The following is an 18,426-nucleotide window of genomic DNA, read 5'->3' on the forward strand; positions in this document are numbered from 1 at the left end:
TTCTTGATATTTACTATTAAGTTTTTAGTCAATTTTATTTTCAATACGACCTTGTACCGGCCGGGCATGACTCAATACGAAACAAAACGGGAAGGAACGTTGTGAGTCGCTTCTGTATCCGCGACTCAACTTTTATACCCGTACTCAGTCAGGATATGTACATACATACACTGCCGATCAATGGAATAGACTCATGAATTTTCTATATGAAATTAAATTTTTTAAATGAAAGTACGAATAAATATGGAAAAAATGTATTTATTTTGTATTCCAGTTTATATCACTTTAAAGGTACAGTTGTGTTCAATGAAATAGTAGTGCCGCACCTCATCACTTTCAAAACTCTTTTTGAAACACTTCCAGTTATCCAAATTGAACAAATTATAACTTTTTAAATAGACTGGACTGTTAGCATTAGAAAACCGAAGAAATATCAATACATTTGAATTCCATTTTCTTGTTTTACATGACATAAGCCGAATACCCATGAAATTTGCTGTTCAATGAAATAGTAGTGTTTTTTTTTAGAAAATTGAGAAAAAAACAACGAAACTCAAATAAAAACATATATTTCATGTTCTTCATGTTTCTTGAGCTTTAATATTTAGTTTTTTATTAATTTGGTTTTCATTGCGAGCTTGCACCGGCCGGCTATGGGTCATTAATCTCTTGCCAACGCTTCAATAGGATTTGAGCCAATAATCCATGAACCACTTGCTAAAACTTGGCTCTGGTTCACGGATTTGCAGTTGCAATAATATATTTGGTATTCCCCCATAAGATTTCGATGAGATTAATATCCAGTTGGACAGTTGGCCATGGCAAAACGTCGATCTTTTCCGATAACAATTAATTCCTAGCGAACTTTTATGGGTGTTTCAAGTCATTAGCAGGAATTTTTCAACTGTAACATGAATTTAATGTATTCTAGAGTATGCCTACATCCCCAGTTTCGCTCAAAACCATACTATACTCAAACGCCAGGCCAGAAAGTAATAGGTCATATGAGCTGGGCCCCATAAGGCTCAGCCTAGCATGCCCAATGATATTTTTTTCATGATTTTGGGTGGTAATCGGATTTCTGTGAATGCCAAACATATTCTTTTGAGCCTATCTTACCATATAATACAACTTGACTATCATTAGCCAAAAGTATTTTTGTCACTGTGACACAGGCCATTCCACATGCGTTTTTCCAAACTGAAGTCGTGCACCCATGTACTCTCAGACCCAAACGCGGAGCTTTCTGGGACTTCTTGCATTCAAATAATGTGTAATCAACCATCTACGAACTGACACATCACTGACAGAGCGATTAAAACTTTTTTCATAATTTTTGAGGATATTGAAGGCCTGGTCCTGCCTTTGGCCATCGCCGACCATCCTCTAAAAAATATGTTTTTCGAATATAAAATCGATTTTCAGTCCACTTCTTATAGTTAATTAATAAAACACAATAGTGAGAGTGCATACAACTTAGTTTTCAATCCCATTATACCTCCTGCCTTAAGTTTTTAGTTTAACTCTTAGGTCTCCTCTTCTTGACCGAGCAATGATTTCTTCAACGCTTCAAAATCAAAAGTACCCAAATGTCAAAAACTTTCTTTCGTCAAATTATTCGATATCTGAATTGAGCTTGCGGATGGTGACTTATTTAAATTAATTTGCTTTGTTTTTTCATTTTTTAAAATAAATTTAACCCAGCACTACTATTTCATTGAACATTTCTTCAAGTTTCTAATGCTTACATTCCAGGCTTTCCGTAAAGGTATCACTTGTTCAATTTGAAGGACTAGAAATATCTCAAAAAGAGTTTTGAAAGTAGTGAGGTGCGGCACTACTATTTCATTGAACACAACTGTATGTATGGGGGAATGAGCTTATTATTTGTGTGGAATTATTTTAATATTTTATCTGTTAACATTTTGTTTCTACATCTGTCATCTACATCTCAATGTAGAATATACATCTCCTCTGCCAGAGGGCACACGAGGCAGAGTATGTGAGCAGTGTGTGAGCGAGAGAGTGAATGAGTAGTGTCTGCAGAACTGCAAGGGGGAGGATTAGAAACTGAAAATAATATCTTCATTCTGGCTATAATAATAATACGATCTGATCCAGATTCGGCAACCTGGTATATATGGTAATTTTCTACGATACTGCGTTTTCCATTGTCTCGTATCTTCAAAATTGTGGATGCTACAGATTTTCGTCTTTTTTGGAGGCGGAAGGGGGCGGGGCAATATTTTGAAATTCGCTTGTAGGAGTGTGATATCACATGAGTTTAGAAACAAAATTTGGTTGCTCTAGCTCTTATAGTCTCTTAGAACTAGGCGCTCATCAAGACGGACAGACGGACTGACAGACAGACATGGCTATATCGACTCGGCTATGTACTATGTACATATGTATGTCTGTACTATACCCGCTACTTAGTTATTTGAAATGTACGGAAAATAACTGTAAAATGTGGCATCAATGCTAGTCTTGGCTAATAGTATTTCGCTACCTCTGGTATGATTCCCCTCCCTCTGAGAAGGTTGCGTTGCGGCCTTTCCAGCTCCGCCGACGAAAATATTCGTATTGCGATTTCCATTTTGATCTGCCCATGTATTTATCGGTATGTATGTATGTGTGTAGGTTGGTAAGTGGATAAATAGAAACAAATAGAATGTATGTATAAATATGCATGTGTATTGAGGAAAGCGATAGTCGAGCAATCGTTTCCGGATTTGAATGCACGGTATGGGTCAACATCTCTTCCATCTTCCTTCCGATATTCCTTCTGAATATCGTGGTGGTCTTTATCTGCTGGCAGTCTCGCTTGGCATCCCCTCCTGCGACGTAGTTTCGGTGTGTGCTTGGCTCTGGTTCTCAGTTGATTTCGGTGTCGTTGTGTTCTTCTCGTAGCTGGTTAATTTGAGTTCCTGGTCGGCCAGCAGCTCGAGGAGATCCTCTTGATCCTTTTGGGTGGCGCGAAGCGATTCTTGGGCAGCATCTGCACGCTGTTTTTCGGACCCAAGCTGCTGGCGTAGCATCTCCATTTCCTTGCTGAGTCGGATGTTCTCTGCAAAATACATGTTGGCCTGATATCTGGCCGCATTCAGCTCCTCCTCTCTGGCCAATGAACTCTCCTGCCTCTGAACCGGAGTCTGACCCGTTGCTCCCAGCTGAGCCTTTAGCAAGGTATTCTGATCAGAGATCTGAGCCCTGAGGGACATCTCCTCACTCAACTTCTCCTTCAAATCGGCGTTTTCTTGGTCCAGCTCCTTTGCGGACTGCTGGAGAGTCTGGATCTGGGCATCCATGCCGCGGATGATGCCCTTGTACTGGGACACCAGAGCCGAGGCTTCCGAGCTGAGGGTCAGCTCAGTGAGCTCTATTCCATCCACGTCGAACCCGCTCACCAGCTTGGCAATCAACGCCTCCAGGCCTTTATAGAGTTTGCAGTACTCATAGTCAAGCAACAGCTCGCCGGCAGACTTGGCCCTGATCTGGGCCTGTTTGCAGGCCCGGCTGTAGGCCTCGTGTCGCGAGACCTCACCCAGCTTGTTGCAGAAGGTCTCTTGGCCAATGCGCTTGATGATCAGCTGGCTGATGTCCTCGCGTCGCTGATTGGGCAGAGAGTTATCGTTGAACTGGATGCAGAGGCCCATGAGGAAGGCGCACATGCCCTGAAATAGGAATTCACGCTCGTCATGCTCGTTGGAGCAGAGCTGGGCGGTCAGGTAGACCGTGGTGCCCTTCGTCTCCAGCAGAGCCTTAACCGCGCCAGGACAATGGGCTAGCCAGACGCTGAGGAGCATCAGCAGCCCCACCTTGCTCTGGAGGCGGGTCCGCTCTCGCTGCATCAGATTGGTGCACATCTCAAGCAGAGTGTTGGGACGCTGTCCCCCTGTCGGGGCCAGGAGCACGCGCAGCAGCTCTTCCTTCAGCGCCACGTTCTCAACAAGGGTGTGCATAATGGCCACCGAAGAGAACCAGTTGGCCAGGGCATCACTGGAGAAGAGGCCGGTGCAGAGCAACTGGCCCGTCGATAACGAGCTCACATCTGTCGCACTCGATGGCAGCAGGGTCTGAACAACCGCCCTTTGAACGTCGGCGTTCCTGTAGAGATAACACTCGAAGCAGTAGAGCACGGCACAACGCAGAGCCAGCAGCTGCTTCTCGTTGATCATGGACATGAGCAAAACCACGATGGCTGGGCGCGGCGGATTGCTGGGGGCCATCACGTGACTGAGCTCGCACTGGTTGTCGCGATCGCCGCGAATCACTTCCGCGACGGCGTTGATGGTCTCAGTGAGGATGTCTGCCGGCACGCCGCTACTCATTAGGATTTCGCAGAGAGCATTTAACAGCTGGGACTTCTGCATGACGCGCTGGCAGGCGGTGACAACTTGCTGCTGGTTGCTGGGCGTGACCAGGGCGCGTACCACCTGCAGCAGGCAATGGAAGTTTGACATTTTCTGCGGGGACCAGCCGGCCTCCTCCACTTCCTCGGCCAAGACAAACATGGGGGCCAGGCGCTGAATATAGCTGCCCTCTTTAAAGAACTGCTGGTTGCTCGAGTTGTTCTTGAGCAGGTTCAGCAGCAGGATAAGGCAATCCTCCACGACAATTCCGCCATCGGAGCAGCCCTCCTCTCGGATAATGTCGAACAAACGGTCGAAGGCATTTTCAAAGGCCACAATTTTCTGTATATTCGAGTTTCCCTTGGTGAGCTCGATGAGCAGCAGAAGAACGTCGTTTCGAATGACCTCCCGGCTGTCAGTTAGTAGATCCATCAGCTTGGAGACCCCCATGGGGCTTACGAGGACAAGGTCCTGCAGCTCGCGGGTCTTGTTTGATATTAGCGAGGTGATCAGCTGAATGGCTGCTCTGCGCACCCGGAAATCGTACTCGTCTAGATAGCCCATGACCATAGTGACATTTTCTGGAGTCTTGATGAACATCTCCGTGAACTGGCCGCCGACGTTAACCGAGACAGTGGGGTTGTCAGCCTCCTCGTCGAACTCCTCGCTGGTAACAATGTTACACAGCGTGTCCAGGGCATAGCTTATAATCTCTGTGTCCTGGCCATCGTTTTGGAGTACCTGCACGAGAGTTGGCATACCCTGGGCGCCTACTTCGATGCGGTACTTGCGCGACAACGCCTTCAGGGCCCGGCAAGCATCTCGTCGGTCCTCCAACAGCGTAGAGGAGTAAACCCGATCCACCAGCTTCTCAACCGTCTCTGCAGCGCTAGGCTGTTGCCCTGGCTCCGTGCCGCCTAAGACGGTCTTGATGCCACTTTTCAAGAACTCCATCCACTTTATGGCTGAATAAATCGGTTTATATGCAGAACTTTTTTGTGCATTAATTTCTGACACGTCAATTTATAAAAACAATATTGCGACAGTGTCTGCACCATCCCAATTGGCGAAAGTGTGTCCCCAACACATAATTATATCGCGTGGGTGGCAGCTCTGGTCACTTTTGTGACAACATTTTGTCATCTTCAGAAGAATTTATAGTGAGATGAATTAGTTAATGAATAATGAATTCCGAATAATAAATGGTAATACATGTACATATGAATATGTTGTATTGTTTTGTATCATAAACATCGATAGTAAATTATACTATCGGTTGAACCATCACTACTTTGACCGATAAAGAACATTTAGCCGTAGAACAACACTGGCTAATTTATTGTAAACCATTGGATGTGTTTTTGTTTATTATGCATTATGCATTTGTTGCGCACTTAAATTATCAATTAAATGTTTGTGTGTTGCGTCCAGCATGTAAGCCATTCTAATGAGCGTCAATACAAATGCAGAGGGCAGCGCTCGCAGCGCACTCCTCTTCCTGCTGTGGCCCCTTGTCGCCATATTCTTCTCGCTGCCGTCGCAGCCTCTTGTGGCTCATGCCCAGGCCACAATGTGCCCCAAGAAGTGCAGTTGCAAGAACACTTCGGAAAACATTCACAACCTGCGCGTGCGATGCGATGATCAGCAAATTGTCAATTGGAGAGATCTAGATTTTGGCGAGGACATGCACAACATAGTCAGCATGTAAGTGAATTCATTGGCCCAATGGGATACTTTTTTAATAGTTCATATCTTGTGTTACAGCAATGGCAGCAATAACTTGATTTTCCACATCACCGAAGAAGACTTCAGGAACTTTACGGAACTTAGGCGCTTGGACTTGTCTTCGAACCTCCTTACCGAAGTGGACAAGCACACCTTTGGCGACAGCCTGGCGTTAGTGGAGAGGCTTAAATTGGCAAATAATTCGATAAGTCACATCTACGAGGGAGCCTTTGAGCAGATGTCTAAGCTGAAGCAGCTGTGAGTGTCTCAGTCTAATCCTAGTCTAATCTTGTTTAGAAATGTTTCCTCATGCTTATTTATTTGATCCGCGCAGAGATCTGTCAAGCAATCCGTTGGCGTGCGACTGCAGCTTGATCTGGCTAACGGCTTGGTCGAATGCCCGGGACGTTCGTCTCTTGCCCGCCCCCAAATGCGACTCTCCCATCAACTTCCGCGGCATGCCGCTGAAGAAACTAAAGGTGGGCATCGACTTCCACTGCGAAACGTTGCTTCAGCCGCTGCTGGAACTAGTGCCGAGCCAGAACCAGGTGGCCTTCGAGGGCGACGAGCTGCAGCTTAAGTGCTTCGCGCCTCGGGTGGCCATTGGAGCACCGCGCGAGTCCGAGGTTCTGCCCACGCGCGCGTATGTCTTCTGGGGCTGGTCGGATAGAATTCGGGTGCACAACTCCACCGAAGACATCGTCTATCGTGACCCAACCAAGGTTTTCCACAATGTTAACCTGGAGACACACGAGTCCACCGACTCGGGCATCCTCAAATCCATTCTCCGCATCGCCAGCCTCACCCAAAACCACACGGGGATGTGGGACTGCACCCTGCGCTCCCAACAGGCCAATCTCTCTCAATCCATCGTCCTCCATGTGGTAGCCAAGGGCACGCTCTACTGCGAGGCCAAGGTGGTGCACACCAACAAGGGCACCTACCACTGGCCCCGCACAATGCGCGGCGAGACCGTGCTGCAAGAGTGCGTCGAGGAGCCCACCGATGTGTCCCAGCACCGACGCGCGTCCTACGAGTGCAGCCCCGAAGGTGAGTGGCTCCACCTGAACACGGACAGTTGCGTCTACGTGAGCGAGACTACGCGCATCCTGGAGCAGTTCGCCAAGGTAAACTTGACGCTAACCAAAGGACAGAACGCAGTGGAAATCGCCCGCCGGCTGCACAACTTCACTCAGATGCAGACGCAGCTCAACAAGATCCGTGACCCCATGGACCTGGAGTACATAGCTCGCACGTTGGTCAAGTACCTGGATCAGGGGGAGGTGCCCCAGCAACAGGAGATAAGTCATCTGCTAATGGACATTGTCTCGCAGCTGCTCAATATTCCCTATCGGCTGTTCCGTGAGGCACAGGCGGAGCAGGGCACGGGCTTGCGACTGCTGTACGTCGTGGAGTCCTCGGCCATGCGCCTGGCCCAGGCCCAGACCCAGACCCAGACCCAGAGCAGCACGCATTCCAGAGATCTGCTGCCGGCTGCTGACTTGCTGCCCTCATGGAGGGGCGGGGGCGTGCAGCAACGCAACATTTTCGTCGAGATCTTCAACATAAGCCTCGACTCGTTCTTTAGCCTCTCCTGTGTGTGGCTGGAGGAGAGTCCGCGCGGCTTCCAATGCAACAGCTCCAATGACACAATACCCATGTACGAGCACGGCGAGATCGACGCTGCCATACAGCTGCCCTACAACGTGATCAGCAATAGCTCCATCTCCTCCAGCGCCAGCTCCACTATCAGCTCCAGTTCCAAGAACCTGCGGATCATGATCTCGCTACACAGGAACGCCAAGCTGCTGCCCAATCTGAGAGGAGCTTTCAACGAGACCCTCTCCTCAGCCATAATCGGAGCCCTGGCCTACAGCAGCGAAGGACAGTCCCTCGAGTTTCATACGCCCACACCCGAGCTCGATATCGATCTAAATGATAACGGGAGGGACGATGTGTACCAGCAGAGGATCACGGTGATGCTGCGGGCACATCCGTACCACCACCAGCTGAGCGCTCCCCAGCCGGCGTGGTGGGACGCCGCCGAGCAAAAGTGGAATCCGCAGGTGTGCCAGCAGCACTACCAGCATCTCACCCTGGTCATGTTCAGCTGCAGCCGCATAGGCTACTTCGGGCTGCTGCAGCGCAGCGCGCACCTCAATGACTACCGCAGTGAAGAGGCGGGTGCCCGCTTCCACCACCCGCCGGTGGCCATATATGCGGGATGCGCCCTGCTCTTCGCCTGCTGCGCCGTCAATATCGTCACGTTCATCGTGTTCGGGTTCTCCATACGCATGAACCGGGTGCAGCGGCACGCCCTGGTCAACACTTGGCTGGCTGTGGCCGTGCTCGCCCTCACATTCGTGCTGGGCATCTTCCAGACGGCCAGCCAGACGCAGTGCCGCCTTTTCGGCTTGCTGATGCACTACCTCAGCCTCTGCGTGCTGCTGTGGGTGTGCGTCAGCCTCAGCAGTATGTACAAGCGCCTGACGAAGACTACCTCCGCCAGTCAAGGCCGCATAAGCCAGGAGACGGAGCTGCCGCGCGACCGTGACCGTGACAGAGAGCAGCAAAGGAAGCCCATCTTGGGCATCTACCTCGTGGGCTGGGGAATCGCCCTGCTCATATGTGGCATCAGCAGTGCCGTCAACATAGCCGAGTATGCCGCCTACAACTACTGCTTCCTCCACAGCCCCACCACCCTAAATGCCGTGCTCGTGCCGGCCGGAATACTGGTGATATTCAGCGCCATCCTATCCCTATGCATCTACTACCAGCTGAACCAGCAGGAGGTCAACGTGCTCCAGCAGCAGCAGCAGCAGAAGCACCAGCGCCAGTACTCCGACAACAACACCCAGGCCACGGAACACATCGATCTGGACTGGCTGGATGCCAATGGTAGTGCCATCACCGCCGCTGCAGCCGCTCGCAAAGAGGCCAGCAATCTGCAGATGCAAGATCACCTGCAAGAGCAATACAGTACGTTGAGCAACCCGCTGAGCAGCATCGTCGACGACTTCGAGCGTTCCAACATGTCGCACCTGCGAGGGCACTTCATATTTGTGGTGCTCTTTGCTGGCGTCTGGCTTTCGGCCGCCTTCTACGTGAAAAGTGGCAAGCAGATCTTTGTGTTTAGCTTCGCCGGGTGCTCCGCTTGCCTGGGCCTCTTTCTGCTGCTGTTCTACAACCTCAGCCGGAACGATGCCCGGCAGGCGTGGTCGCAGCACCACGGCCGGCGAGCCAAGCACACCAAGCTGGTCACCTACAATAACGGTATCCAAGCTAGATCCGCGCATCTTGGCAATGGCCAAGGCCCTGCCATTGGCATTGGCGTCGGTGTCGGCACAGCCTCGATTGTGGCCTACAAGGCCAACCCGGGAGGTGGGGGTAGCCTGTATGACGCAAACAACTCGGCTGGATCCCGCTCCAACAGCCAGTGCTCGCGCAGCATGCGCAGCCAGACACGGAGTCAGACGCGCAGTCAGCAGGAGCAGCTACTGGGTGGGACTGGAGTGACCATTATTAACAACACCAACAGCCAGCAAGGAGCAGGAGGCACTGGAGTGGGAGTGGGACTGGTGGGCGGCAGTGGAGTTGCAGCTGCCTCACACAGCCTGAACGCGCTGCTTCATGGCTCCAGTCACGACCTCATCCCCTCGGCAGAAATCTTTTACAATCCCAATCAGATCAACGTGGCCCGGAAATTCTTCAAAAAGCAGAAGCGACTGGCGAAGCGCAACAACTTTGAGCTGCAGCGCCAGACCATGCCGCAGATGCAGCTCCAGAGCCATCACAGCCTGAGCGACGCCAGCTCGGAGCAGCTCTACAGTCGCCACCACAATGCCATGACCTTGCTGGCCGGGGGAACGAAGGTGAACAACACAAACCTGCACTACAAGTCGCCAGCGCCGGGCCCCAGTGCCTCAGCAGCCGGGATGCAGCTGATCCGGGGCAAAGAAATCGCTCCGGTAGAGGTGCAGGTACAGGAGGGGCTGCAGTTTAAGCGCTTCGTCCCCGCCTCCTCCGCCAAGATGCAGATTATGCAGGCCAACATCTACACCAACATCCCGGAGACGCTGACACCTCAGCACGAGGTGATTAAGCTGAGAGCGAATGGGCGCAACACTCGCACCCGAACGCCTTCTCTGCTTGACGAAACACTGCACGAACAGGACGACGACGACGACGAGAAGGATGAGGTCGACCTGGAAGAGGGAGAAGGCGAAGGCGACGATGCCAGCTCCTTGGATGAGCATGCACCGCTCTATGCCAACACTGTGCAGACGCCTAGCACAGTGAACGGCTTGTTCCGGCCACGCGCCCACCTACAGGGCCAGTCGCAGTCTCAGTCCCAGTTCATCCGCTCGACCCCGCTGAAACAGCCGAGCCTGGAGGCAATGAACAGCCTGGGCTTGCCGGACACCGGTCAGGAAGAGCCGCTGCTGCAGAAGTACGAGATTTACGTGTCCAATTCGCTGCAAGTGACCACGAGTAATAGCATTCAGCTGGACGACGACTTCCCCAGCGTCCTCATTCGCTTCAGCCAGCAGCAGTCCAAGTCCCTCAACAACATTAGCGAGATGCTCAGAGCAGGTGGAGGTGGGGGATCCACAGGAGATGCCGGCGGGGCGGGAGCAAGCTCATCCTGCGCTTTGCCGGATGATCCGAGTCAACTTCCCACAGAGAATGGCTCCGGCTCTCTGCAGGAGCAGCATCGACAGCTCTACTCCTGCTCCAGCAGCAACCTCAGCCAGCTGAAGGCGGCCTCGGAGGCAGCCGGCCATCAGGGGGCAGAGGACGATAGACGCCTGCTCTCGGCCAGCCCCACCAACGAGAGCGACCTGAACTACCAAAACTCAGAGATTAGCATCCGCAGCCATGGCCTGTACGCCCCTCAGGCGGACAACGACCTTAACCTCACCCTGACGGACGATTTCCGCTGCTACCAGTCGTCCAATGCAAGCGACGCCGACGTCGATGTGCTCAACGAGTTCGATGATGAGTTTGTGACGGACACCGGAAACCGACCGGGCAGCGCAGATCAGGAGTTGCACCACCTCGACCACGACCAGGACACTTCCATCGATGAGCTTTACGAGGCCATCAAGTGTCGTAGTCCTCTGCGCAACAGGCAGGATAAAGACTCAAGCGAGAGATTCGAGCGGGACAGAGAGATGGGTAGGGAGATAAAAAGTCAGAGTCCGAAAGAGAGAGAGGTGCAAACGGAGCTGGAGCCAGAGCGAATGCCAGATGCGGATGCGGATGCAGATCCAAAGGGCAACAGTGAGATCCTAATGAGCAGCAACAGCAAATCGCAAGAAAATCTCAATGATAATATCGAAGATGACAGTAGCCAGAGTAGCGTGATTTCGTACATCGATCCGAGGGCTAGCAACGAGCCTCGAGGCTATCCTAGTTAGCTCGTGGGTAGGCCACGTACCGGTACCGTAGCCTCAGTTCAAGACCCAACCTTAATCTTTGAGCTACTTAGCTCATAATCAAATGTATATACAGATGATATACACCGCGCCCCAAACACAGTCCATATTTTCTATCCCCTGTTCCATCTCCCGCCGTGCTTGGCCGAAAGCTTCCAAGTGCCAATGCCAAAGTATTCTTTTCGTCATTAAAGTGTAAGTTTGAAACAACTGTCACCTCACCCGCAGACACACACTGATACTACATACATACATCTACACGTATATGTTTATCTGGAGTACATTCTCATCATCAACCCCAACCCATCTGTATTTGTGAGGCGCACCCCTGTTGTGATGCCCAGCCCACATGAACTTGTAATTATAGGAAAAGTCCCACCCGCCCACACACTATTTATTTTAACTATTTACTTTTTATTATAGATATCTTTTCGTTTCACCTCACCATGAGATTACTTTATTATTAAAATAGAATATTTTTATTTTCCTTCCCTTCCTCATTCGCAATGCTTATTCTTTAAGCCGTTGGGTAAAACAGAGTGCATTTTAATCTCCATACGCTAAGTTCACATTTACACATAAATAAATTAAATGTTCACAGTCGAATTTCATGCATCTCTGGTCTTTGATTTGGGTTTTGTTGGTATGTACATGTGAATGTGCATAGGCCTGCATTTGATTTAACGAGCTTCAAGATTGTCAATGTCCACCAATGAGGATCAACAACTAACTCATTTGAAAGATTACAGGGGAGTTCCCAAGTTTATGCTTTCTTTGGAAATGCAAGCACGTACATATTTATATACATGTACAGATTAAGGATTAAGGATCCAACATTTCGCCAGTCATAATTTAAATTTGGTGGTATATGTGTGGAAGCACACATGTGTTAGAATGTGCAATTAAATATATATTTTTATGATTTGTTCAGGAAATATGTAAATGGCGAATCAGACACCAAATTACAAACCAGAGGGAACGTTGCAACGCGCTGTGAGTCCTTGCTGCGCCCGCGACTCGACTTTGATACCCGTACTCAGTCAGTCTATATGGTTTACATTTATTTGCTACATCTGTGATCAACATCTACATCTCTTTTCTTACAGCTCCGCCAGAGGGCCACACTGCACGTGGTAAAGTGTGTGAGGAATGCACTGAAAATTAATTTCTTCATTCTGGCTGTAATAATGATCAAATATGAACAAGCAATCTGGTAGTTATGATCATTCTCTACGATACAGCGTTTTCCGATTTCTTGTATCTCTAAAATTATTGCCCCTGATTCCGTCCATCGCGGAGGCGCTAGGGGGCGTGGCAAATATTTTTTTTTTCGAAAGCGTGTTACCTGGCTACATACATATGTACTTATCTCGACGCTGGATACGGTAAACACTTCTAAAGCTGCGTAAGCAGTAAGCGTGGAGTGATCAGGCAATTGCCGGTCTTCTTGATTAATTTTTCCAAACAATCTACTCTCAGGAAATCTCTGGTCTGCAAACTAAATATATGTATGTACATAGTAGATAGACATCGGCTTAAATTTATTAAAGAGATTACAAATGTTGGCATTTATTTTTAGGACTGATGGAATACAACTCAACAAATTCTTGATAAGTAAATTTGCATATGTATGTATGTAGGTAAAATTGCAACTATGTAGTAATTATAAGGTAATTTATTTTCTGAATTCAGCTGCGAATTTATAGAGAGGGACCTAGGTGTGATCATCTTGATGGTTTTGATGATGATGTCCATAACGAATTAAATGATTCAGAAAATAATGCCAAATGGAGTAAAGAGATCATCGCAATTATCATAACCGTTGGCGCGACTATCAGGATGTTCGTTTAAGTCAATATTAAATATTTTATCTTACATTTAGAACAATAACAAGAAATGTGTAAATTATAATACGATATTGCTGATAGATGTCACCATGGTGGACACCATGGTGACACATAGTGCTGTCTCTGCGAGTTTCTGATGGCAATTTCTCATATCGGCATATCCACTCGTCTCAGATGCTGCGTATGGACTTCCAGCGTCGCAGCAAGAGGCAGGAAGAGGTCAGCCCACTGGAGTATTGGCTAAATTCGCTTATGTTTATATTGCGTGTTGGAATGTCAATTTTCTCCTTCAAAGTCTGCAAAAAACAGAAAGTTGAACTTAACCAAATTGAACACATACTATATAAATATATATATATATATATATATATATAGTTTATCCACCTTGTATGCATCTGGAATTTCCGTAGGGGATCTGTGGACAATGGTTCCATTTATGTACAACATATTGGCCGCACTCTCCTCGGGTAGCGTTAGCTTCTGGTAAGTGAAGCTGGCCTCTCGCTCCATCCGCTTCACGATCTCCTGGCACGGTGCACTCTTGCTTACACACAGAACATCCGGGCCGGCCATGGTGACGTAGTATTTTAAACGTTTCGATCCATTGACCTAAGGGACAGAAAAAGCGATTCATGTTTGAATAATTTCCTGTATGTAGTCTATGTTATGTCAGCCATTTTGGGATGCCTCAGGTCTCGCGAAGAGTATTCGAAGAGTATTTCCTGGATGGATTTCTAACTTGCTTTTGGTGTGGCTGCTGTGTGCATATTTGTGGTTTTCGTTGTTTTTTTCATACGGACATCCGTGGTATAACTCACCCGAATTGGTGTGACTGGATACTCGGGATATGCCATGGCTACGGCTCGCGCACCTTCTTCGTTGGTACACCCAGATATGCCAATGAAAAACTCTCGTCCTAGTTGTGGGAACGGGAGTATTCTTTATGAGAAATGTATCGCGAAGATGAGTGGGCGTACGCTTACCCGTAAAGAGCACATCCCCGCCATCTAGCCTGGCATGAGGATCGTCTATTTCTATAACGGGAATTTCAAGCTCTTTCTTTAGAATGATTGCCATACTGGCGGCCTCGCGTCGACGCTTGGCATTATCCGATCGGCCTATGAGAGCCACTCCATTGCAGATCACAGCGCTGTTCTCGACGAAGACGCCTTCCGGCAGCAGGTCGTCGGGCGGCAGCTCAATGACATCCAGGCCAATCTCCCGCAGCAAAGTGCAGTATTGTTCGTGCTGGCGTTTAGCCAATTTCACATCGAACGGCCCGCTCTCGAGTAGGGCCTCCGAGATTCTGCTTGACAAAGGCGGGAACAATTGTGCGAGATTAACTACCATTCAACGAAATAATTAATTAAGGCCCCACCCACGGGTGTGCGTGTGTTTGAGTGGGTGATGTGGTGGTGGGGTAGCGTAGCTGTGAGGTTGATGTCCACTCAATGCCCCACCCAACCAATCATGTGTACACATAAACAGCATGACCCATTTCCTCGATTCATTCAAAGGCTTTCGAAACAGGATCTGCGGTGGCGACTGCAGCGTGACCTGCACTCCACTCACCTGGCCACAATCGCGTGCGTGTATTTCGGTGACATGTCGGAGTTTTGTTTTTGGCCACTGTTTTAGAGGTGTCAAACAATCGAGGGCACTCTCGATAGTATCGATATTTTACTGCTAGTCTTTACTATCGACGGTTTTGCGACTATCATGATAGTATCGAGCTACAGTCGTTGCGCTTTTCATATGTTTGGATTGGCTGCTATAAAATACGAAGACACAATTTTAGACAAATCGACAGGTGTCATCTAATTTTTACAATGGACAAGTTCCTAAAACGTTTCAATAGTTTTTTAATAATTATTTGAGCCCGATACTATCACGATAGTATCGACTGTTTTTTTTGAAAACATTCAATGTTGATATTCCTCGATATTGATATTCCATTTAATATTACCAGCTAGTTGGGACTCTCAGCCCTAAACAAATAATTTTATCCGATAGATACATAAATTTTTTTTAGAGATTGGCAAGTTTTCAGAACTCTTTTTCATTGGATTGTTTACATAATAAGGTTCAAACAAAAACGGCCAAAGCATAAAACGTAAATGTTGACTAAATGTGACGTCAGTGTTGCTGGTCAACCAAGTTTCTTCTATGCGTATGCGTATGCGTATTGTATACCATATTTCCTTTAATTGATATTAAATTTGTTTTTCCAAGCTCCATTCAAACATTAATAATGATTTTATCCTAGATTGACATATTTTTTACCTATTAATGCATATTTTTTGTGTGTTTATGGATACATTTATCCCGGTTCTGATACCTATTATTGGTACCCGCAAGCTGCAAAATTTCTTTAATTCTTTAAAACAGAGACTGAGTAGTTTCTGCATTAATTGGAGCATAAAACTACCAACAATATCTCTATTCTACAATATCCGTTTTCCCAAGGTATGCACATTGTTGCTCATTCCGTGCCAAAGTTGCACAGCAATGCTACTAATTCATTTCCCCATGTTGCTGAAGTTTTTCCCATACAAATAAAATGTATCTTACGGGAACACGCAACAATGAATTTACGTTCCAAATAATCAGCACCAACCAGTGAAAAAGGTTGAAATTTTGGTACAGTTTCAGTATTTATTGGTAAAAGGGAATTTATTTTCTTTCATACGAGACAATTAATTGAGGAGTCAACCCGTCGGAAAATGTAGCGTGCGTCAAAAATTGGCCCTAGATAGGATACCTTTTAGCCTGGAGAATGTCAACAGCTACAAGCTGGAGAGATTCGGAGAATTTTCTCCCTCCACGAACTATTGCTACTATTCTTTTAAGCTACTACTTGCTTAAGTTTTACATGTACATATTTGATATACAATTGTTTGGATAAAAAATGAGCCAAACCAAGCCCATTCTAGCGTTCCTGTTTTAGAAAACTTTATTTTGGTGATCAGAGAAAGTTAGGTATTGAAATGGGATCTTATTAAATTTGAGAATCGTACCTTTATATTTATCTTGGGAGTTCGCCAGATTCATTTGGCCATATAAATCCACGCCAGACCCGACTTGAATACTTTTCGATATAAAATCCGTTACAAAAGTAACGGCTTACCTTACGCGTTTTCAACTTTCAACCATTGATCGTTTGAAATTTTCTGTAAACATTTGGGGAGCTTTTCTGGGCAAAGTCCAAAAAAATGTTCGCGCGACCATGAAACAAGAATATAATGAAATATATTTCACAAGTCCGCTGAGTACCAAAAAATGATCCATTGATAATTTTTTAAATCATAACATTAAATTCACACGATGAAGTAGACTCATTGTTGCCTCGGTTCTCGTAAGATACATGTGGCTAACATCACGAAAAAGGGGAAAGTCGAAACAAAAGAGCTCTCTTCACCTCGGAAAAGAGGGCAAATTTTGAAAGCCCACAACGAATTGAGAGCGAAAAATGTCAGTATTTTTTTTGCGCTAAATGGAGTTTGGCGGTCATTTTGAAAAGTATCTTAATGTATTGAAAAATAACTGGAACTGGAACCTCAGAAATATACCTAAATATACCTTGTAATTTTCAAAATATACCGTATATGTATATACCGATGAAAATCATATTCCTCAATTTTGATATTCGGTCTAGTGTTACTAGCTAGCTGAGATCTTCACTGATAAACATATAATTTTATTAGAAAGATTAATCAATTTTCTAAAAGATTGGCAAATTTTTAAAACTCAGTATTATTATATCTATTGTTAATAAGCACCGGCGACCACCGTGAAGAAAATATGTTTTGAAAACAATATTTGTTATATATTCATAAAAATTAATAAAAACAATAAATAATATAATATCCATATAATTTTCCTTCATATATCTGCCTTAATTAGATTCCATTTGCGTTGATTTTTTAAATATTTCATTTGGTTTTTGTTCTCATATTAAAATGTTTACTAGGCTTTAAGCCTAGTTCTCATATCCAAAAAAACACCTCGCGAACAGAATCAGGGTTGATATTCGTATGAAACCGAAATTTTGTCGGGCAAAAACTGTTTTCTACGATCTGTACGTAAAGTCTAGTACTCAGATCCAAAAACTTTTTGCTAGCAAACAAATGTCATATATTCTTTCAGTGACCAGTTGTTTTTCCAGAGGTGTGCACTGCACTCCCAACGGTTACACTGCTCAGACCGCTGCTTGGTTTTGTTTAAGCCTAGTACTCAGATCGAAAAAAACACCTCGCGAACAGAATCAGGGTTGATATTCGTATGAAACCGATAAGAAATTTTTTACGGTAAAAACTATTTTTTTGGCTCTGTACGGAAGGCAGTACTCAGATCAACAAACAAAAAGGTTGGTATATACTAGAAAAGTATCCGAAGTATTTGCTTGTATTGCTGGTATGTTTCGACCCACCTAGAAGGTTATATCAAATTGATATATTTTGCCAGCAAACACGAAGCAAACATTGCAATAATAGAACAAAAAACCAAATGAAGTATTTTAATAATGAAGACAAATAGAATCTAATTAATGCAATATTATATGAATGACAATTATATGGATATTATAATTTATTATTTTTATTAATTTTCATGAATATAAAACAAATATTTTTTGCAAAATATTTTTTCTTCACGGTGTCCGGCACGGGAGACGTCGCCATTTGCTGCTGCTGATAGTCAGACACATTACCTTGCCAATAAAATATTGGGGAGCCCAGTATATGCCTGGGGAAGAGCGACCCCAGCTGAAGAAGTGCATTTTATTAACTTTAAACAAAACCAAGCAGCTGTCTGAGCAGTTTAACCGTTCGGAATGCAGTGCACACCTCTGGTCACACACTGGTTGCTCGAAGAATATATGACATTTGTTTGATAGAAAATGAACGCGCCGGTTGATATCTTTTTCGAGCGGCTAACAACATACCAACGAATACCAGCAATTACCATCGGCTGCTTTTCTAGTATCTATCAGCCCCATTTTTCCTTGAACTGAGCACTGCCCGCTGTACAGACCCTAGCAAACACTTTGTGCGCGAAAAAATGTCT

General features: G+C 46.4%; 3 protein-coding genes across 3 annotated transcripts; 1 reads left to right on the forward strand and 2 right to left on the reverse strand.

Annotated features, from left to right (window-relative positions):
- Positions 1-2,417: 2,417 nt before the first annotated feature.
- LOC111072350 (general vesicular transport factor p115) lies at positions 2,418-5,416 on the reverse strand. The gene has a single exon (XM_022364133.2). It carries the CDS (start codon positions 5,304-5,306, stop codon positions 2,805-2,807), a length of 2,502 nt encoding a protein of 833 aa, XP_022219825.2. The 5' UTR covers positions 5,307-5,416; the 3' UTR covers positions 2,418-2,804.
- A 251-nt stretch (positions 5,417-5,667) lies between these two features.
- On the forward strand, positions 5,668-12,141 carry LOC111072337. The gene is made up of 3 exons (XM_022364116.2): positions 5,668-6,056; positions 6,117-6,335; positions 6,412-12,141. Exons 1-3 carry the CDS (start codon positions 5,800-5,802, stop codon positions 11,495-11,497), a joined length of 5,562 nt encoding a protein of 1,853 aa, XP_022219808.2. The 5' UTR covers positions 5,668-5,799; the 3' UTR covers positions 11,498-12,141.
- A 1,034-nt stretch (positions 12,142-13,175) lies between these two features.
- LOC111072336 (N(G),N(G)-dimethylarginine dimethylaminohydrolase 1) lies at positions 13,176-15,021 on the reverse strand. The gene is made up of 5 exons (XM_022364115.2): positions 14,935-15,021; positions 14,346-14,668; positions 14,181-14,278; positions 13,747-13,971; positions 13,176-13,658 (listed from the first exon to the last, which is right to left on the reverse strand). The coding sequence occupies exons 1-5, from the start codon at positions 14,967-14,969 to the stop codon at positions 13,533-13,535; spliced, it is 807 nt and encodes a 268-aa protein (XP_022219807.1). The 5' UTR covers positions 14,970-15,021; the 3' UTR covers positions 13,176-13,532.
- Positions 15,022-18,426: the final 3,405 nt, after the last annotated feature.

This window comes from Drosophila obscura, unplaced genomic scaffold (assembly GCF_018151105.1).
Source record: "Drosophila obscura isolate BZ-5 IFL unplaced genomic scaffold, ASM1815110v1 contig_75, whole genome shotgun sequence".
NCBI classification, from domain to species: Eukaryota; Metazoa; Arthropoda; class Insecta; order Diptera; family Drosophilidae; genus Drosophila; species Drosophila obscura.

Coding starts and splice junctions, on each gene's coding strand:
- LOC111072350 (XM_022364133.2), bottom strand. CDS start 5,306: ATGGAGTTCTTGAAAAGTGGCATCAAGACCGTCTTAGGCGGCACGGAG.
- LOC111072337 (XM_022364116.2), top strand. CDS start 5,800: ATGAGCGTCAATACAAATGCAGAGGGCAGCGCTCGCAGCGCACTCCTC. Junction 6,057..6,116: donor ATGCACAACATAGTCAGCAT/GTAAGTGAATTC, acceptor CTTGTGTTACAG/CAATGGCAGCAATAACTTGA. Junction 6,336..6,411: donor ATGTCTAAGCTGAAGCAGCT/GTGAGTGTCTCA, acceptor TGATCCGCGCAG/AGATCTGTCAAGCAATCCGT.
- LOC111072336 (XM_022364115.2), bottom strand. CDS start 14,969: ATGTCACCGAAATACACGCACGCGATTGTGGCCAG. Junction 14,669..14,934: donor ACGCACGCGATTGTGGCCAG/GTGAGTGGAGTG, acceptor TTTGTCAAGCAG/AATCTCGGAGGCCCTACTCG. Junction 13,972..14,180: donor ATCCAGTCACACCAATTCGG/GTGAGTTATACC, acceptor TCTGTCCCTTAG/GTCAATGGATCGAAACGTTT.